At 53.7% G+C, this 19074-nt stretch overlaps 7 protein-coding genes across 7 annotated transcripts; 4 read left to right on the forward strand and 3 right to left on the reverse strand.

The window, feature by feature from the left end:
- Positions 1 to 621: 621 nt before the first annotated feature.
- Positions 622 to 2000, reverse strand: LTHEOB_10530 (Glycosyl transferase family 8; the record flags this gene model as incomplete). The annotated part of the gene is made up of 2 exons (XM_035507186.1): positions 622 to 753; positions 846 to 2000. The coding sequence occupies 2 exons, from the start codon at positions 1998 to 2000 to the stop codon at positions 622 to 624; spliced, it is 1287 nt and encodes a 428-aa protein (XP_035367839.1).
- A 784-nt stretch (positions 2001 to 2784) lies between these two features.
- LTHEOB_10531 (Ebp domain-containing protein) lies at positions 2785 to 3742 on the forward strand (the record flags this gene model as incomplete). The annotated part of the gene is made up of 5 exons (XM_035507187.1): positions 2785 to 3019; positions 3075 to 3101; positions 3155 to 3291; positions 3350 to 3584; positions 3642 to 3742. The coding sequence occupies 5 exons, from the start codon at positions 2785 to 2787 to the stop codon at positions 3740 to 3742; spliced, it is 735 nt and encodes a 244-aa protein (XP_035367840.1).
- Positions 3743 to 5872: 2130 nt separating this feature from the next.
- On the reverse strand, positions 5873 to 6510 carry LTHEOB_10532 (uncharacterized protein; the record flags this gene model as incomplete). Its single annotated transcript, XM_035507188.1, has 4 exons — positions 5873 to 5938; positions 5999 to 6065; positions 6122 to 6291; positions 6343 to 6510. 4 exons carry the CDS (start codon positions 6508 to 6510, stop codon positions 5873 to 5875), a joined length of 471 nt encoding a protein of 156 aa, XP_035367841.1.
- Positions 6511 to 7387: 877 nt separating this feature from the next.
- LTHEOB_10533 (uncharacterized protein) lies at positions 7388 to 7900 on the forward strand (the record flags this gene model as incomplete). Its single annotated transcript, XM_035507189.1, has 4 exons — positions 7388 to 7422; positions 7479 to 7566; positions 7619 to 7709; positions 7761 to 7900. The coding sequence occupies 4 exons, from the start codon at positions 7388 to 7390 to the stop codon at positions 7898 to 7900; spliced, it is 354 nt and encodes a 117-aa protein (XP_035367842.1).
- Positions 7901 to 12205: 4305 nt separating this feature from the next.
- Positions 12206 to 15205, forward strand: LTHEOB_10534 (C6 transcription factor; the record flags this gene model as incomplete). Its single annotated transcript, XM_035507190.1, has 9 exons — positions 12206 to 12524; positions 12617 to 13007; positions 13082 to 13382; positions 13431 to 13539; positions 13610 to 13664; positions 13719 to 14134; positions 14202 to 14422; positions 14476 to 14598; positions 14657 to 15205. The coding sequence occupies 9 exons, from the start codon at positions 12206 to 12208 to the stop codon at positions 15203 to 15205; spliced, it is 2484 nt and encodes an 827-aa protein (XP_035367843.1).
- Positions 15206 to 16343: 1138 nt separating this feature from the next.
- LTHEOB_10535 (Pectate lyase) lies at positions 16344 to 17221 on the forward strand (the record flags this gene model as incomplete). Its single annotated transcript, XM_035507191.1, has 2 exons — positions 16344 to 16731; positions 16815 to 17221. 2 exons carry the CDS (start codon positions 16344 to 16346, stop codon positions 17219 to 17221), a joined length of 795 nt encoding a protein of 264 aa, XP_035367844.1.
- Positions 17222 to 17414: 193 nt separating this feature from the next.
- Positions 17415 to 18947, reverse strand: LTHEOB_10536 (Di-copper centre-containing protein; the record flags this gene model as incomplete). Its single annotated transcript, XM_035507192.1, has 1 exon — positions 17415 to 18947. One exon carries the CDS (start codon positions 18945 to 18947, stop codon positions 17415 to 17417), a length of 1533 nt encoding a protein of 510 aa, XP_035367845.1.
- Positions 18948 to 19074: the final 127 nt, after the last annotated feature.

The following is a 19074-nucleotide window of genomic DNA, read 5'->3' on the forward strand; positions in this document are numbered from 1 at the left end:
ATTGGGTGATACCCGCTATTGGCCCTCATCATGCACCAAATTCCAGACTTCAGAGATAGTCTATCCTGGACCAAGGTCACCAAGGGAAAAGAGACATGGAAATAAGATCGGACGTTCAAAGAAGGCTTAAGATACCAACACAATCGGCAGATAAAAATTTTGCGGACCATTGCTTGGTTGCGAACCGGTCGTGACGCGCTGCATAGATGCAAACCACTTTGCGGTGCAACAGCAAAACAGATACATCAACCTGCCGGAAAAAGCGCCACAAGGATACTCACTGGTACTTTGCATCCACGCCCGCAAATAATCATCCAACAGTCTATTGCATTATTAATCCATCACAGAACTGACGAGACGGGATATACTCTTTACCTACAAACCAGACCTGCTCCAGTGCTTTGAATCTGATTCAAAGCTCGTCCACTGCACAGTCGTCCCAAATTATACATGTACAGCTATCCGAATTTTGTACATTCCAAGCCTTTCGAATTCAATGTCCTCTGTCTTGTCGTTTTGTAAGGCCCCGCGGACCCGTTTCTATCAATACAACGCCGTAACGCCTTTCTTATGTCCTCTAAAGATATTGCCCAAATAAACACAGTCTTATATCCACAAAATTTACGGCGTAGCTCTGGTGTCGGGTGCGTCTTTCGTCTTCGCGCCATCGTCATCGGATTTCGCCTTGGGCTTGCTCATCTTCGGCGGCGGGGGCCACTGCGGGGCAGGAACGCTGAGCAACTTGCAAACATCCTGCACACGCACAATATCAGGTCAGCAAAACTCTCACTTCATCCAACAACCACCGAGCGGCTGGGAGCAGGGGACAGCAGCGATGACCATACCTTCCTTCTCTCCCTAAAATCCTCATACAACGCCTTCCAAACCTCTCTATCCTGACACCCACTCTCCGCCGCCGTCCCCGGACGAATCCTACACTTCGGCAGCATCTCCGCAAGCAGCTTATTCGGCCACATGATCCACGGCTTCGGCAGGGGCCAGTCCGAAAAATGTATCAGCCGCGTCTCCTTCAGCACCTTCTCCGTATCCCAGAACTCGTCCTCGGCCCCCAAATACATGGTATGGTCGTCCCGCCTGAACTCGCCCGTCAGCATCGCGAGCCGGCGATGCGGCAGCACGAGCGCGGAGTCGGCGTAGCGCTCGTTCAGCAACTCCATGTCGAAGCGGTGCAGGGCGCCCTCGGACGTGAAGGCGGCGTGCATGAGGGCTTCGAATTCTGTTTGTGAGGGCGTGAGGAGGACGAGGAGGGAGGTGAGTTTGCGCGTGTGCGGCAGCTCCCAGTAGGCGCGCGGCATGGCGGCCGGGGCGGGGGGCAGGAAGAAGAGGTCGTCGAGGTGGTTGTTGCGGAGGGTGACGTCCGAGTCGAGGTGGAGGACGCGGTCGTACTGCGTCAGGTTCCAGGCCAGGAACTTGTTGATGCTGAAGTCCCACGTCTCTTCCTCCTCGTCGGCTTGGTTGTCGGTGGTGGAGGATGTTGGGCGGCTGGCGCGCACGCTCTGCATGTTCATCGGGATCAGCTTGACGCCGAGCGTGTCCCGCGCCATCACGAGCAGCTGGCTGTCGCGGTCGCGCGTGCTTTCAACCGTCAGGTCCCATTCTTCCGGGTAGAACAGCACGCGGTCGGCGCGGCTGCCCAGCGCCGCTAGCTGCGAGAACAGCATGACCGAGTTGCACAGGTACGCGCCGTTGGTGGCGTACTGCGAGTAGGCGAAGCGCGACCAGTCGACGCCCGCGTCGGGGAGGAGCCCGTTCGGCAGGCGCTGTGCGGCGTTGGGGTCGGTCTTAGACCTGCTGCCATGGTTGTACCAGAGCAGCAGGAGGAGCGCGACGGCGACGAGCGTCAGGCACCGCGAGCGCCGCCAGGAACGCGGCCCGCTGCCGCGCGAGCTCCATTGGTGCTGCTGCTGGTAGCTGGACGGCGGCACATGGATGGTCCGGGGCGAGCGGATCTTGGGGTAGTTGTAGGTGCCGTTCGGCATGCTGCGAGGAGGAGGACGGACGGTAGGATCGTGAGAATACGTAGGTCCCTTCTCCCTGCGGTGCCTGGATGCGCGGGCGGCCGGCCCGGGCACCTCCTTCCCGCGCCCGCCGCCGCTGACTGATCGCCGCGACGATTGCCGATCGTCAATCTAATAACGGGGATGTAGCCGCAGCTTCATCCTGCTCACTGCAGCTGCTCTCGGGCCTTGAGGTGACACGGCCAAGAAATTTGGCTGCTCCAATGGCTGGAAGCGAATCTCGTGCGAGGTGCTGCTGATTTCCAGCCAGTTGTATGATTGAGATTATCTCGAGCCCTTATCGAGCTTATCGATTGGCTCAGGAGCTTGGGATATTTCGTTAGCGTCGAAAAGAAAACTACTGATTAGGAAAGCGGTGAGTTCCTGAACTGCACCCAGTAGTCTGCTTCTACCCGGAGATCCACGGCACCAAATCAACAGCTGTTACGTCCTGAAATCCATCTTCCGTCCTTTCGCTTCTTTTTTATCCAATGAATGAACTTCTTACACATGCTCTCCCCGTCTCTATTCCTTCTGTCGCAATTGCTGCCTAATATGGCGTGTGCTTCGGAACTGACAAGATCCGTGAAGGATTCTTTGCTGGTGGTTGTGTTGAAACCTCATACGATGGGTGGAAACCTGGGGAAATCCGCGGTGTCCGCGGAGCCCGCGCATTCCATTAAACCAACCAACGATTCCCACAACTCTCCAGTATGTACCTTTCCTTCCTCCAATTATCGAGCAGCAGATTTCAACTGAGGCAAAAATGGCTTCCGAAATTGGTTTGAACTTCACGCAAGTTGAGTTTGCGCAACACCCTTACTATCCCCTTGGCGTTGCAGTCGTCGGGTATGCTGCGAATCAGTGGTCGCTGCTTCTGCTGCTTGGCGCTTTCGCTGTAGCATGGTCTACCGTTCTCGGTGCAGCGTACTTTGTTGTGGCCAAAAAGCAACCTACTATGCCAGTGTCTGAAGTTCTCACTTTCATGTGGTTTGTTTTGTGTAAGTCGCTACAGAACCAATTTGTAAATTGTTATTCCCACTGACGAGAACACAGCCGGCTCTATTCATTTGTTTTTTGAAGGTAACACCAATTCTCTCTACTCCAAATGCTCTCATCTAATGCATGTATACCAGGCTTTTATGTCTACAATTTCCGGGACTTGGCCAGCTCCCAGCACCTGTTCGGCCAACTTTGGAAGGAGTACTCCCTCTCGGACTCGCGCTACTTGACATCGGACCCTTTTGTTCTCTGCATGGAGGCAGTTACGGCTGTAAGTTGATTCACATCTTGAGCCGAATTCAAGCAGTTGACAGTTGACACCCGTTCAGATTTGCTGGGGCCCGCTGTGCATGGTGCTTGCCTACATGATGATCACCAACTCCCCGCTTCGCCACCCACTTCAAATCGTCATCTCGTTGGGTCAGATCTACGGCGACGTGCTTTACTTCGCAACGAACTTTTTCGATGAAACAATGTTGGGTGTGACTTACTGTCGCCCGGGCGCGTACTATTATTGGTTTTACTACTTCTTCTTCAACGCCATCTGGATTTTCATTCCCTCGGGTAAGTTTCTTCAATGGTCGGAAGTATCCAAGCAGAGTTTGTACTGACATATAGCAGTCCTGATCTGGAGGAGTTTTGCGGCGTGTCAGGGCGCATTTGAGGCGTTAACCAAGCAAGAGGCATCGCCCAAGTCGAAGGGTGCCGTGAAGAAAGAATAGTTTCATACCGGTGCGAAGGGAAAAGCTTGTCCTACAATGAATGGGGCTAACTGACTGTATTAATATGTGGGCTTTTGCATAAGCGAAGAGGCAAAAGGGATTGATTAACCGAACGTTCCGTTGCAACACGCCCTTTCTCGCTTCCAGCTGTAAAATAATTGAGAGGTTGCAGTATTGGGATGACGAGATACTGTACAATGTGCTAAAAGCATTTACTTATGAGGTCACCTCAAACTAAGTTTTTATTTTCTTGATTTATTCATTTCTTCGTTCGAATCTCTACGCTTAATTTAGTCTTTTCTGTTTGACTTCCAATACAACGAAACTGAAACAAATGAAATAATCTGACCATCGAGACACCGGTCTTGCTTATTGTGCATGGCGTGGTGTCATTTTCTAGGGTGCCTGCGCATGCACGCTTGCCGGATCCGACTGCTGTGGAAAAGAGTGTGTTCCCGAGAAGGCCATGGAAGCTTTGCCGCACCCAATCCGGCCCGGCCCAGCCAGGGTCGTACAGGGCAGCTGCCCTTAACCCCGGGCCGCACGAGTATCATGAAAGTTCCATACCATTCTTCCACAAAAATTCCTACTCCTCATCGCCCGCCGTGGCGAGTCTTCCCTCCTTCGAATTGATCCACTCATTCCTGCAGCCCACAGTCAGTATTTCCATTCACCAGAACCCCTCCGCATCACCAAAACAGGAAGCAGGAAAACATACTGCTCATTCGCCCAAGTCATCAGATAGTAGGCGCCAATCAGCGGCGGTGCCCAGTACAAGATTTGCGCTTTCGACCGCCGCCAAGTGTTGAAGATGGCGGCGTGGCCGGCGCCGCCCATGGCGCGCTGACGGTTCCACGACAGCCGGTACGTCGTGATGCCCCGCTCAGCCGTGCCCCAGACGGGATCGCCCCATTGCGTGAGCTTCGGGTATCTTTGGTGAGAGAGCGATGTTAATGTGACATGCTTTTGGTATGGGACCGGTTCGGGATGTGGGTTGCTTTACTCTTTGGCGATGCGGTTTTCTAAACTGTACCAGTGCGGTCCGCCCCAGTGAGGGTCTTTGACGTAGCTGTGGTAGGATGGTCAGCTGAGATTTGTAGAAAGTTATGGTAGTTGTTGTTCGTACACATTGTTTAGACGCCGGGAGTTGGTACCGCCGTAGCCTCCGCCGCCCATGATTGCAGGATTGAAACGGGTAAAATTGGATTGCGCGAAAGAGGGAAAATCTGAGAAAAAGGTCAGACGGAAGCAGAACTCAAAAGAGGGGTCAGACGAATTTATGCAGTGCAATGGTGCCCAGGAGACTCGCCATTGCCTAGAAGTAGGATTGAGGCTGACATTGGCAGCCGGAGCATTTGGTTCGCTCTACATCGGCTCGGTTCGGCAAGTCGCGGCCGGGTGCCGCATGAAGCCGGGATGCCAAGCCCTTCGTAAACTATACCGCTTCTAGTAATTCTTGTGCCTGATTCAGGCAGGCATTAGGGTTTTAAGCTTGTAGGGCTGAGATCGGACAAAATTAAGCATATCGAGAGGTGCACTGTGGTGTATAGAGGTCATTGAGATGTGTATTGTATTGCTTTGCGGAGGGAATCACTGGATCACAGCGTGGCACAGTCACGTGGTGGCATCTCCCCCCCTTTGATCTGGGTTTGAGTCAAGTCGTTAATTTTGCGCGGGTTGCAGACATGGGCAGAAGCGTGCTAGATCGCAGCCGTTATTTTCCCAAGCTACTGTCCCTAGTCTTCACCAGACCTGTCGTCTGTATCAATTGTTGAAAACAGAGCATTCGATTATTGCATTTTGGGCGAACATCTATTTACAAGTAGTGCAACCATGGCTTCAGTAATACAGCTACTGGGTCAGACTTTGCGCAGCGTAGCTTGTAGCATTTTCATGTAGTACTCTGCACGGCATGTGGAAATTTGTCTTGGGGAATAAGTTGAGACTATCAATAGAGCTACAATTAAAGATAAAACCCCCAAATTTGCTGTTCTGACAACGACCTCATGTTAAAGGCAGCCAAATAAATTTGCGTTGACACGCGGGTAGAAGTGGACGCTTCTTCGGGGAGCGGAAGGTCGAAAAAGCACGCGATAACGTTACTCGTGCAACATGTGTCGGAGACCAGATTTAGTCGCAGTAAAGATCCGACTGGTCATCGAAGCGGCAGCGGTTACCATCGTACATGGTCCACAGCTGAAAATAAAAGGTTAGCAGGCGCTCATGCAGTTGAACATAGAGAATCAGTGAGCTTACGTTGATGCTACCACCATCGCCGCGCGACCAGAAAGCGTTGTTGCCGGTCATGTAGAAGCAATCATAACTGCATGGCGAGTCAGCTGTGCTCATATCCCTTTTCAATCATGTGGTGCCACTCACTCGGTCTTCAGGGGACCGGACGAGACCTCCTGGTCACGAAGGCCGAACATTCCAGTGGGCACCTTCAGGTCGTAGCCCTTGTTGTAGCAGATGGCAGCAGGAGCCCTGTTCCTGTCCGGGTTGCGGTCCCACATGCCCTGAACGACAGCCTTGACGAAGGACTCGCGCTTCTATTACAGGTGTTAGAGCAACCACTGAGGGCGATTGTTGTGCGAGCTGACCTTGTTCCAGTTCTTGATACCCTTGACGGCATCAATGGCGCCCTGGACGGCGTAGCCGATGGCTTGACCGTACTGCGCAGTGCTAATCTGCGAGCCGGTGGTCTGCGGCACGGGGCTAGCCTGGACGCCAGTGGCGAGGGCGACAGCGACAACTGGGAGGAAACGCATATTGGCGACTGGAAGAGGTAAAGATTGTGAGTGAGTGAGAGTAGTTTGCTTTGAATGAGAGACTGTGTGGTGCTGAGTACAATACTTCTGCGCGGATGCAGCCGTACTTATAGCATCACGAAAACAACACCCTGAAGTCTTCCAGAGTCCATCCTGACAAACCTCCTCCATGGGGTTCCGGAACCCTCGGAGATCCGTCACCGGTGGTTGAGCAGAAACGCCGTGTTTGGCGGCCTTACAAGTGGTACTATCTCGCTTCATTGTCAGTGTTGTTGCACTACTTGACTAAGGTAGGCTGTAGCGCCAACACCTCGAACGGACGGAAATAGTAAGTTCTTCCGCCGTTTTCCTAGAAGGACTGCTAAACAATAACAAGACGACGCTAACCTGTTGCCAAGTCACAATACGCGGCTTAGCGAAATTGCTATAGTAGATCGTCCAATGAAATCACCCGACTGAATCGGCTTATTCATCACCGCCTGCTCTATCAGACGGCGAATCCAGCCTATTCGGCCCTATAAGTCATGACAACGCCATTAGCTCTCCCCACCAGAAAAACGGTGGTTCGTGCCAAGACGCCGTATCCTCATTTTCCAACGTTCCGCGAACGCCGGCAGCGGGACCTGGATGTGATGAGATGACAGAACAGCACTGAGTCCTATGGAGGCATCATCTCGCTATACGACCTATGATGTGTGGGCGTTAGCCATGAGATCATCCTGCAGATACAACAGCCGGTGAGCAGGAAGCCTTACCAACGAGCCACTTTCTAGGGGTATATGTACTGTCCGCAGCTTGCCGTCTCATCTTCAATCAGCCGCACATTCGCTCTCTCAGTCAATCGCTACACATTCTTTCTTCAAGTGTTTCCTCAAAGATGAAGTTCTCCACTGGCTTCTTAACGATTGCCCTGTACGACTCTCCAAGTCTCCATGCTTGATTGACGGCTGCTAAATATCCCGGGACAGGCTCAACGCAGGTGCAGTGTTGGCTGACATGCACAACTTCTGCGGTTGCGGCCACCGCACCGGAAGAAATGCGGTCCAGGACGCATACGTGCGTACAACAGTGCACATGCGCATGACCTCCAGCTGACTCGAGATTACAGTGGACCTTCAACGAGGAGGCGACTAAGTACGCATGCACGCGGTACAGGAACAGGAACACTGGTAACAAGAAGTGGGACAAGTGCCCGGATTGTATGTTGACCTCTTGGACTTTCTGAGAATGGTGACTGACTATGTATACAGGCCAGATGGACACGCAGCACTTTGATGGACAAGCCAACGTTCCTGCATGCTTCTCGGTTGCATGGCACATGGGTGGTGATGAGTTCGACTACTACTGTGGACTTAAGGGCCTCCAGGGATACTGCAAGGACATCAGCTAAGCTGCTCGGTGGTTGGAGTTCATCTCGTATAATAATGAATTGTTTTTCTGTGTTGCTCGAATAACCTACCTCAGAGCTTTTCCATGTCGATAGCTGAATGTCCAGATGCCTGCTTTTTGCGTTACTTGTTCCTGGAGCTAGTCGTAGATGATGAATGTCAAACGTTATGCCTGAAGCCTCATCGATGGCCTTCTAGCCAAGACGTCTAGCTGTTCAAGAAAAATTCTGCTGTCATCGGGTGATTTTTCTAAACAAATGGCAACTGTCTTCTCATCTCGCAAAAATTTGTCCATAAATTGGGTTCACTGGGCTCATTGAAAGCATGATGGAAATAGGGCGCGTTGTAAATAGAAGATGACTGGTTTAAATGATTTCATAGAATCAAGCTCCTCCAATTTCTTTGGAAGGATTGGTCATGTCCCGGAATTCATGGCGTTTAGCAAATAGCGAACGGTGTTGATCTATGCGATTGCGTCTTGATGTTCTCTACCCTACAAAAACCACTATTCAAGGAGTATTCGTTAGTTTCTATGGGGTATTGAGTGTGAACCTGGATGCGAAAGTGTGTAAAGCGAACCGGAATACGATTGAGGCTGGAATTTGTTGCTGGACCATGTCGTTCGCTGCACATGCTTAGTCTGGAAAGCCGCGGCCGCAAGATTGCTAGATGGCACGAGGGGGCTGGGTATGCTACTCGTGTTACTGCTTACCTTCTTGCTGAGTAATGACGGGCTGGCATGACGTTGCCTTGGTCATTATGCGAGAAAGGGTCAGACATGCTTGTCTTAGCGTAACGACACGCTCAGCTCTTCTCAAACCGCCAGAGAGAACAGCGTGGCGTTTATTGAGGCTTCTATTCAGCTTTGAAAGCAAGCGCCGTAGCAAGCGTCATCCAATATTACCGCGCCGCGTAAGCGATAGCCTTGCTCAGCTGTCGTGGCCCAGCTCCTGCAGTTGACTCGAAGTGGCCGCGGCAACTCCACCCACCCACTTCCCACCCCAAGTAGAGGCCCAGCCCCGCTCTTACCTGCATGCAGCTTGCAGATTCAGCTCTTAGATTGTTGCTTTCTACATTCTACTTTTATTGGTCATTTTGTCGTACAAGTGCACGAATTCGTAAATCTTCTCATACAGTCCCAAGTCCTTATGGGCGCGGCTTACGACTTTATTAAGTCTCCTTTGCTGAGGAAAAGGTACAAATATCTAACGCGATAGGCTGAAGTGCTAAGGCTGACAGCACATCGGCGTCGTCAGCAACACACGTGGCACTCTAGGCAAAATGCTACCTACTATTAAAGGCTGATCTGTCACACATCCCCCGCACTTAAGCTCGACATACACAACCTCAGCCTTGCCTACTATCGGACTCACAAATTCCTATTAAAGATTTCTCATCCCCTCAAACCAATTTTTCCACAAGGTGCCATGGACTTCTCGGACAATTCCTCGGAGAATCACACTGTGTCCTGGCATCCTGGGCCGACTACACGTGGCTCGTTTACCATTTTGTCAAGTTGTGTCATTACCCTCACACTTTGTGTGTGGAAGGTCGTCCATCTGAACCTTCCTGAGCATGAAGGCTGTCTTCCGAAGAGAAAGAAGACGAATCTTAAGTATTGGGTGACGCGATGGATCAGTCTCCAGCAATGGCGGAAAGTAGGCTGGTTGATCCTTGGCATATTCGCGCCAGAGATGGTTAGTACTTCTGGAATTATTGTTGACATTTTGATCCTGATATGGTTGCGTATTGGAGTTCCCGGCATCCTTTGCCTTTTTTTTTTATTTCTTACTCCGTTTATCCTTCTCTCCAATACATGACACCATGCTTCCAAGCTATTGGCAATATAAAAGGTTTTAAACCTCATCATATTGCTGAGTATATTTCCCGTATTTCATTGCCTTTTCTTCGACAATAAGGCAAACCCTTTGTATGTCTTAACATTAAAACGTTATTAATTCATTATACTTTATGAATCCATTTCAGCACTTTGCTGTACATAATCACGTAGCTCTATTGCTTTATTGCAAGAATCAGCAGTGTTCAATTCATTCATTTGCACCGTTCAACACAAGGCTAATTGATATATTCCAGGTCGCATTCATTGCATGGTCACAGAGACGGGATGCTAAAAAGCTCAATGATGTGATGGTCAGGCAATTATCAGAAACACAAATGTCAACAAACAACGACATTGAAATGGGGCAAACCGACCAAACACAACCGCGAATGGGCGATGAAACTGGAATGTCAAATTCTATTGAGCAACCGATGACCTACTTTGGAAACTACCCATGGACTACAACGCACAGCTTTTACGCTCTCATGGGTGGCTATGCTATCGACACCAGCGTGCTCCCTGAAAACTTAAAGTTTCTACTAGGCAGGCGTGATCGGCTTGTATTGACACCAGCCGGTCTGAAGTTCCTTGCGGAACAAAGACTAGACCTCATTCCACGTGTGACAAGAGCGGAGATTATAGATAAAAGCAAGGCCGACCCATTTGCTAAATCGATCGTCATCATACAAGCGTCCTTCTTCATCATCCAGTGCCTTTATCGCCTCATCCAACATCTTCCCATCAGTCTTTTGGAGCTGAATACATTTGCACATACTCTATGTGCACTCTTCACCTACGCCTTTTGGTGGGAAAAGCCGCTCGAAGTTGCAGAACCGACCCTAATATCTGCTGGTGAGTCTCGAGAACTGTGGGCAGCCTTGAGTTTTTATTCAAGACTTTACAAAGGCCACATAAGGGACTCAGACTTTTCAAGACGTAAAACTTCCAGACGTCAAGATATGGGCCAGCTCGAAAACATCAATACCGAACTTCGCCTACGCTCTGGAGAGACACTTGGCAACTTGACATGCACAAGGTCACCTGGAGAGTTCAGACGAAAGTTCACAAGTCAAGATTATTGGATCTACACGCCTCGGGACCGGTTACGCTGGTCACTTGTTGGTTCTTACTTCAATCGCCCAAGATGTGAACCAACATTGGAGTCACCTTTGAGGCACTCTCCGGTGGAACTCCCTTTCAATACTCTTTGCGATCGCATTGCAAACTGGCCATACGTTTTTGACTACGACAACTATTTTTACGCGCTGGTACTATTCAATGTGCCATGGGTAGTACTGATAGCTTTCACTCTTGCTGGCCTTTCGTACGGTGCAATTCACCTTCTTGCCTGGGATTATCGCTTCGCCTCTCCGGAAGAACACTTACTATGGCAGATATCTGGGATAACAATAGGTACTTCAGGGCCAACATTATTCTTTTTAGAATGTTTGTTTTATTGTATTGGTAAGTGTGATTTGGGATTAAATGATGACTTACTTCAATTCATTGAAATACTTCTATCGTGCCTGCCAGGAGGATATAGCTTGCTATACATGTTCTCAAGGGTCTATCTTATAGTTGAGTGTTTTATATCTTTCGCATACTTACCCGATTCTGCTTTTCAACAACCTCAATGGACCTATTACTTCCCTCACATTAGCTAGAAGGGAATACCTGTAGCGCGGAGAACACTGCCGTGGAATAAATCTTTTTATAGGGTTTGCATGTATTTACGTCTGTTGCAATTCTTAAGAAGGCACTGAATGGATTCTTTTTCAAGGCCGTATTGCGTGACACCCATCATCCAGCCTTACTGCCTTCATCAGTCTATATTCTTCAGAAAGAAAGAAAAAAAGGGAGGCGGCGTTTCAACTTTAGATTACTGGTACAATTTTGGAGGATTACCGCTGCAGTTGGTGATGATTGTTAAATGTGTATGGATTGCTGGTGGTCAGCGAGAGGGAGGGTCGGTCGCCCGAGGGCGAGTCCTTATCCTCTGCCGATGAGTAAGCTATGTATCTATTCATACTATCTGCCACAATTACATAATAGTATTTGGACTAACTGTGTAGCCTGCACGAGTAATTCCACTTGTTCTAGTCCGTCTCCTTGCTAGCACACTCGGTTGTCTGCCGCGGCAGGTTACGGTCGAGCTGGCACGACTTTGACTTTCAATGGCCGTTGATGGTGGAAACATTGAATGTTCTTGTTCAATTTAAGCAACATAAAGTCAAACGACTAGCAAATCAGCCTACAAGTGATTGCCGCACAAGACAGTCCCGGGCGCGAAACGATGATGCATTGCGCACAAGTCCTGGCCGCCCTCCCCTCAACAACCGGCGCGGCTCGGCTCGGCTCCCATCGGAACCGCACGCCAGCCCTCGCACCCACCCACGCACCACGACTTCCCACCCCATCCGACTCTGTGCGAGAAATCCACACACGCCCATTCGCCCATTCGCCCGCCATGTCGCCGCCATCGCCGCCCACTACGTCATCGGCCGGCCCGGCTACCAGTACCTCCAACCAACCCTCGCCCGCCTCCGGCTCCGGCTCCACCGGCCCCGTCCGCCGGCGCCCACGCCGCAACTACCAGGCCTGCCTCGCATGCAAAGAGCAGAAGATCCGCTGCCAACTGGGATCGCCAGACGATCCGCAGCCGCCGTGTGCGCGGTGCCGGCGGTCGAGGTTGGATTGTGTTTTTGGGCCGCCGAGGACGGGGGGCGTGGGTGGGAGGGGGACGAGGAGGAGGGGGAGGACGAGGGGAGGAGGGGGGGATGATGAGGGTGCGTGAGAATCTATCTGAGAATCTGCTTGCGAGATGGGGAAGAAGATGGGGTTTTAGGAATTGATGTGCTGATGGGCTTGCCGTTAACAGCAGCGGATAGCGGTCATCCTCTCGGGCCGCGCGGCGGCGATCCCGTGCCGAGTGACGTGCCGTCGGTGGGCGTGCATGCTTCGGCGGCGGCGGGAGAGGCGGCGGCGGCGGCGAATGGCAGCGCTGCCGTGCCTGGGGACGACGGGCAGGCTCGGCCTATGCCGGGACGCCAGCAACAACCGACGGCGGCAGCGAACGCTGCAACCGCGTCTTCTACGAGCACGGCTACGTTTCGCGAGTATCACACCGCGTCGTCAGCGGGCCGGAGCCCTTGGGATGCCGCTGCCATCTCAGGCACGCTGCGGTCACGGGATCTCTCTCCCTGGGCGCAGTTCCCGCTGTGCAGGGATGGATGGATGAGTCCGCAGGAGGCTGAGTTTCTGCTGCAATGGTGCGTCTTGGCCTTCTTGGAATGCTTAGCCAATCAGGTTATACGGCGTGGCTGTTTATCTAATCATTTGGCAGCTACTTTGATCGAATGCAGCCGCTCTACCCCGTCGTGGATGAGACGTACCAGGACAGCGAGCGCCGGCATGTCCTGGTTGTCAACGAGCCGGTACTGTGCACCGCTATCCTTACCGTTACCTCGCGGTATGCTTGGCTGGATGGCACGCCTGCAAGTTCTCGCGCACACGAGATCCACAGTCTGCTGTTCAAGCAGGCGCAGCAGAGCATCCACCAGTCATTGTGGGGCGTTGAGAATGATGTTGGGCGTGAAAGCCGCATGCTGTCTATTATAGAGAGCATACTTTTGCTTGTTGAATGGGTGAGTCCTGCTGCGTGTGTATCTAACGGTTACTGATGTTGCCTTCAGCGGCCACGGCCGTTGGACGTAATGCCCAACCAGGGCATGGTTGCGGGCACTGCGTACATGTTTGGCGTAGATGCCGGCGATCCAGGCACTGCCCAGAACTCGGTCATAGGTATTTTTTCTCTTCCAGACACAACAGTCAGCTGGCTTTCTTTTGCACGGGCACTGAAGAAGCCTTGCAGATGACGAGACGCACAAAGCCTACATGCTCGCCCGCCGCATAAACGCAACCTCTTGGTACGCCTTCCTTCGGCCCCCTCCAGCCATTCCCCCCCCCTAACCGCCTCACAGGCGCCTACTTGGCCACGCCGTCAACCTCGCCGACGAGATCTCCCTCGTCGAAGGCCTCAGCCGCTCCCGCGAGCCCAACCCTCGCCCACCGGCCAATATCCGTCGCCGTGCCCGTGTCCGTGACCTGCTCATCCCGCTTACCTGGGAGGTCTCGTTCCGGCTGGGCCGCAGCTCCTTCCTCAAGCTACCCACGCCGACGGCCTCCGCTGCAGAGGAGTACACCGACGAAAGCGTATACGCGGCGCTGCTCAATACCAGGGCGGAATTGTACCGGCTGGCCCGGCTCGTTGAGAACACGCTGTACGCGTCTGTCAGCGCGACGAAGGACATCATTGCGAGCGATCGCCATCCGGAGATGGTGGCGAGCTTGGTGGAGATTTTTGGTGATTGGTGGAATAAGTTCCAGCGCGTGGGAGGTATGTGTGGATAGGGAGGGAAATTTGTTTTTGGTGTGATGTGGCTGACTGGAGGGTGATGGCGCAGGGCCGTTTGCGTTCAGGAAGACGCTCGAGATCCAGTATCACAACGTCTGGACCTACATGCATGCCATTTTCTTCCAAGCGATTATCGAGCGCCTGCGGGGCTTTTCGACGCGCGAGCCGGACATCCGGCACTTCGAGCGATCTTATCGGCCGCAGGGGCTGAGCATCGCGGAGGTGCTGCGCTCGGAGCGGAGCCGCAGAGACCTCCAGATGACTGAAGAAGTATGTCACTCCAGCAAAGCGTGATGCACCACCACCAACTGACTGGCCACTAGATCGCAAAAGCCAGCGTCCAGGTCCTAGAGCTCGTCCTGGACCTCGAGCGCGAAGGCTATCTCGGCTTCCTCCCGTTCACAACCATGACATGGGTCTTCACATCGGCTACGCTGCTCTTGAAGGTAAATTGCTCCCTCCCTGCACGAACCATAAGCAACGACCAACCAACCATCCTTACAGGGAACCGGCTTACGCGCATCCGCCGCCGACCTCGGCACCACGGATCTCTTGAAACGCGCCTCGCGCTCCCTCGACCGGGCCGTCGTCGATGATGTGCATGCCATGTCGCACCACACGTCCAGCCTGATGTCTCTCATCCACAAGGTCCAGAGCGGCCCCCCTGCCACCGGCGCCGCCACCACCACATCGACCTCCCGGCCAACAGCGCAGAGTGGTGACAGCGTAAATAGGGCGGCGGATGCCACTGGTGCACCGCAGCCTGTTCCTGACGCCGCCACGTCCGCTGCTGCTAATTTGCCGCCAATGGATGTTGCGAATTCTGGCGCCGGCGAGGCACCAACTCAGGAACAGGGAATGTTTGCGGGGTCGGCAACGGCAGCGGCCGGTGGTAGTGGTGGGGGGCTTTTCGACCCCATGTTTAATGCGGATGCCTTGGCTGAGGATTGGGCGAACTGGTTGAGCGTGGGTCTGGATGGGATGGACGGCGGCTCTTTCGGTTTCGACTTTTATCCCGGCGCCGGATCTGGAGACTTCTCCGCGCCGTGGTAGAGCGTGAAGAATCGCCGGCGCTCACGGTATGGTAACTGCGCAAGATGCATCGGGTGCGAAAGGGGTCAGATTCGGCTCTCCTCCAGCATTTAGTTTACAGCATCTGTCTCTGACACCTCCCAAGGCGCCCAGGTAGTACACAACTGGCGGGCTGGCGCAAAGGCGGGATCGTCGCCATATCACTATCTCACCCAACTACTTCAGTACCCCGCTCCCATTGGCTAATATTTACCGAGAAGCGTGCATGCGTCGGGCAGCCACCGAGCGGCAATAGCAGTCCCCCGCTCTCCGCATACCTACTACTACTTCTTTCCCCACGTATCGGCCCGACGCTATATTACCCGGAAGAGGCCGCCGCCCCGGTCGGCGTCCGCCAAAACGGCTCTTGCCAAGCAAACCTTGAGCGGGCTTATTAGCAAGTAGCGGGGAGAGCCAAGACTCGCCAAGGCGGCGCTGATAGCCGTATGACAGCCCCAGAATGCTCGGCATTGGTGGAAGTAAGCCACATGCCATGCAGTTAATTGTATAGCCGGGGTAATGGGGTAATTGTACAGATTAGGACCTGAAGAAAAAGCGCGTCAGCCGATAGGATTGGTTTCTTGTCTCTCCACCTGCTTTGTTGCTTGCGTACCCCCTGGTCGCACTGGTTGGTGTCACATTAACCTCAGCATGGGGGGCAGAACTCGCCTATTGTCTTGTTTCGGCTCCGAAGCCTTTAGTTCCCGCATTTCTCCATATTGACCTGCCTGGAATGGCGGTGCTTGCCACGAGGAAGACCGGGATACCATTCGGCGCGCGTCTGGCCGTTATCCTCCAGTGCCTGGACAGAGAGCCCTGGTATGGCGCAAGAGGACGAAGCTGGCTGGTGGAAATGATGGGGAGAGATACGTCCTTTCGTGGTCCCGCCTTCCCGCAACGCACGACAGTCAATTTCAACCACGGCCTTGGCGACGAGCGGAACATGGTCGTCCAGGCGAGGAGTTTCTCCGCCGCGACAGCATGATGTTTTGTTTCAAGAAGGAAATAGGAAGAGAGATGCTCGATGTATAAAACCCCGCTGCCGTTGACGTGATTCCGCCAGCAGATTCACCACCTTACACCCTCAGCCAACAACAAGTGCCTCGAGAGAGCAACAACCATGCACCTCCCCACCCTCCTCACCCTCCTCGCCGCCTCGCTGGCCAGCGGCATGGCGCTCCCCGACCCCACCGCCGCCCCAGACCCAAACAACAAACCCACAAAGGTCCTCGGCAAGCGCTTCGCGACGAACGTCATGCCCGCATCCTCGGGCCACGTCGTTTTGTCGGCGGCGACGACGGTGTCCGTCTTCGACGGCGGGATGAAGAAGTACGACCGCGGCGTGTCGTGCGGCGGGCAGGAGGAGGGCGGCGACAAGGACGCCGTCTTCCTCGTGCAGTCGGGCGGCACGTTGAAGAACGTGATTATCGGCAAGGACCAGATGGAGGGCGTGCATTGCCTGGGGCCGTGCACGATTCAGAATGTTTGGTGGGAGGATGTTTGTGAGGGTATGTTTTTGTTTTTCTCGCTTTTTTTTCTTTCGGGGGACGGGGAGGAGGGTGGTAGCGCTGGCTGACACGGGACAAAACAGACGCCCTCACCATCAAGCAATCATCCGGCACCTCGTACGTCGTCGGCGGCGGCGCCTTTGAAGCCTCGGACAAGATCGTCCAGCACAACGGCGCCGGCGCCGTGTCCATCAAGGACTTCTACGCCGAGAACTTCGGCAAGGTCTACCGCAGCTGCGGCAACTGCGGCACGCAGTACACGCGCTCCGTCACCATGTCCGGCGTGTGGGCTGTCAACGGCAAGCTGCTCGCCGGCGTCAACTCCAACTACGGCGACAAGGCGACCATTTCGGGCACGTGTGCGGATGGGGTCAGTGCGATTTGCGCGTGGTATCAGGGCAATGATGATGGGGATGAGCCGACGCAGTTGGGGAGTGGGATTAGCGATTATTGCGTTTATGCTAATAATGGGGTTGATGACTGTCCTTGAAAGATCCGGAGAGGTGGATGGAAGGGGGAGGAGGCGGGATGGGGGATGCTGGAGCTATAACGAAACCTGGAGTCGAAAAAGAAGGAAACCCCCACACTCTCGTTCAAATCTGCAACAAGCGCGCGCGTCCTTCCGTACATATATACACACCCAACCAAACCTTGTAAATAGCCACAATTCCATCCACATTCATCTACTCCTCCCCCTCACCCCCCGTGCCACCGGCAACCGGTTCCCTCCTCCTATACCCAACCAACACCTCAGCCTTGCACCTTGCCTGCAGCCGGTAGAACCTGACCCCGTCGCCCGCCGCCGCCGCGTCGCCCATGTCCCAGAGCAAGCCGTCGTACTTGTCCTGCAGGTCGACGTCGACGGCGGCCAGCCAACGCAGAAAGCGGGCCAAGGCGGTGCGGAGCGAGGACGGGGTCGTGTTGAGGTGGCTGGAGATGGTGCGGTTGGGTTGTTGGATTGATGGGGTGGTGGTGGGGTTGGTGAAGCGGACGCGGGGTTTGTTGCCGGGGCGGGGGCGGGAGGAGGAGGATGAAGGGTAGGGAGGGAGGGGAGATGCTTCTGTTTCTGCTTCTGCTTCTTCTTCTCCTTCTTCTTCTTCTTCTCCCTCTTCTTCTGGTGGTGGTGGTGGTGGTGGTGGTACAGCTGCTGCGTGTGGGGGTAGGGGAGGAACTGCTGGGCTGGCTGCCGGGCTGTCGTTGTCGGCCTTGCGTTTCTTGCGTGGTGGTGAATGAGGTGAGGCCGGTGTCTGCTCGGTCGGTGGTTCTTCGTCCTCTTCCGTCGTTTCGCCGTCGAGATCGAGTTCAGGTCGGTAAAGTAGGGGTGATGCTGGGTCTGGGGGAAGTGAAGGTTTTGGCTGCTTAACTGTGGAGGCGTCGTCATCTTCATATTGAGGAGGGGGCGCCGGTTCCGCTAGAGCATCTTCATCCTCTTCCGCTGGTGCTTCAACTGCTTTTGCGCTCTTGCGCTCGAAGCTGGGACCTTGGGGCGGGGAGCTGGTGGTAGCCGCGAGTGGGCCGGCCTTTGGTGCGTTGTGTTCAGATGCGGAGTCTAGGAAGATATCAAAATTGGACCAAACGTCACGTTCAGCGCCACCCGTATAAAATGACCGGAAGTCGATGTCGTGGCTGACCAACTGCTTCGAAAGCAAGCTGTTGCAAACTTCTTGGAGTGACTGCACGCGATCCGCACCCAATGGCAAATAGACGGAGAAGCTGGTGGCTTCGGAGAGAGATCTGAAAGAGCGCAGCAGACGGCGGCTCTTTTCGGTGGCGGGGATGAGCGGAGGATCCGACTTGGGCATCACGACTTGGCTATGCTCCTTCAAACGCAGATGCAGCTGAAACGTGCGGGTATTGTCGCCGCCAAGGCTAGCACGGGAAATGGCTTCTAGAGTCGCTTTCGGCGCAGGCACCTCGGAGACGTGGTTGAGGGAGAAGCAAGGATCGTGGTCATGGTCGAACATGTCGGCTTGAAGCAGCATGAACAGCGAACGTGGACGGCTGTGGGTTGCAGCACGGTGACGCTTGACGCTGACGACCAGTTGGAACCAGAGAAGCAGCTTGTCCGTCGACGGATCGAGTCCGACAGTCATGTTGAAGGAACTGTTCGCTTCGTCACCGAGGAAGCATGTTTTTTCATCACTATCCCACTCTGCAACAGCGCGCTCAATCAAGAGATTCGAAGGATCAATGTGCTTTGCTATGGCTGCCTCCATTGTTGTCTATCTTGATAAATTCGATCCCCAGCACCGTGTTGCATAGAACTTCCGTCTCTTCTGAATTCCACGATGCTTCAAGAGCGTGACAACTACCCGGCTCACAGCTGCGGGGGTACACACGGCC

This window comes from Lasiodiplodia theobromae, assembly GCF_012971845.1.
Source record: "Lasiodiplodia theobromae strain AM2As chromosome Unknown scaffold_39, whole genome shotgun sequence".
Taxonomy (NCBI): domain Eukaryota; kingdom Fungi; phylum Ascomycota; class Dothideomycetes; order Botryosphaeriales; family Botryosphaeriaceae; genus Lasiodiplodia; species Lasiodiplodia theobromae.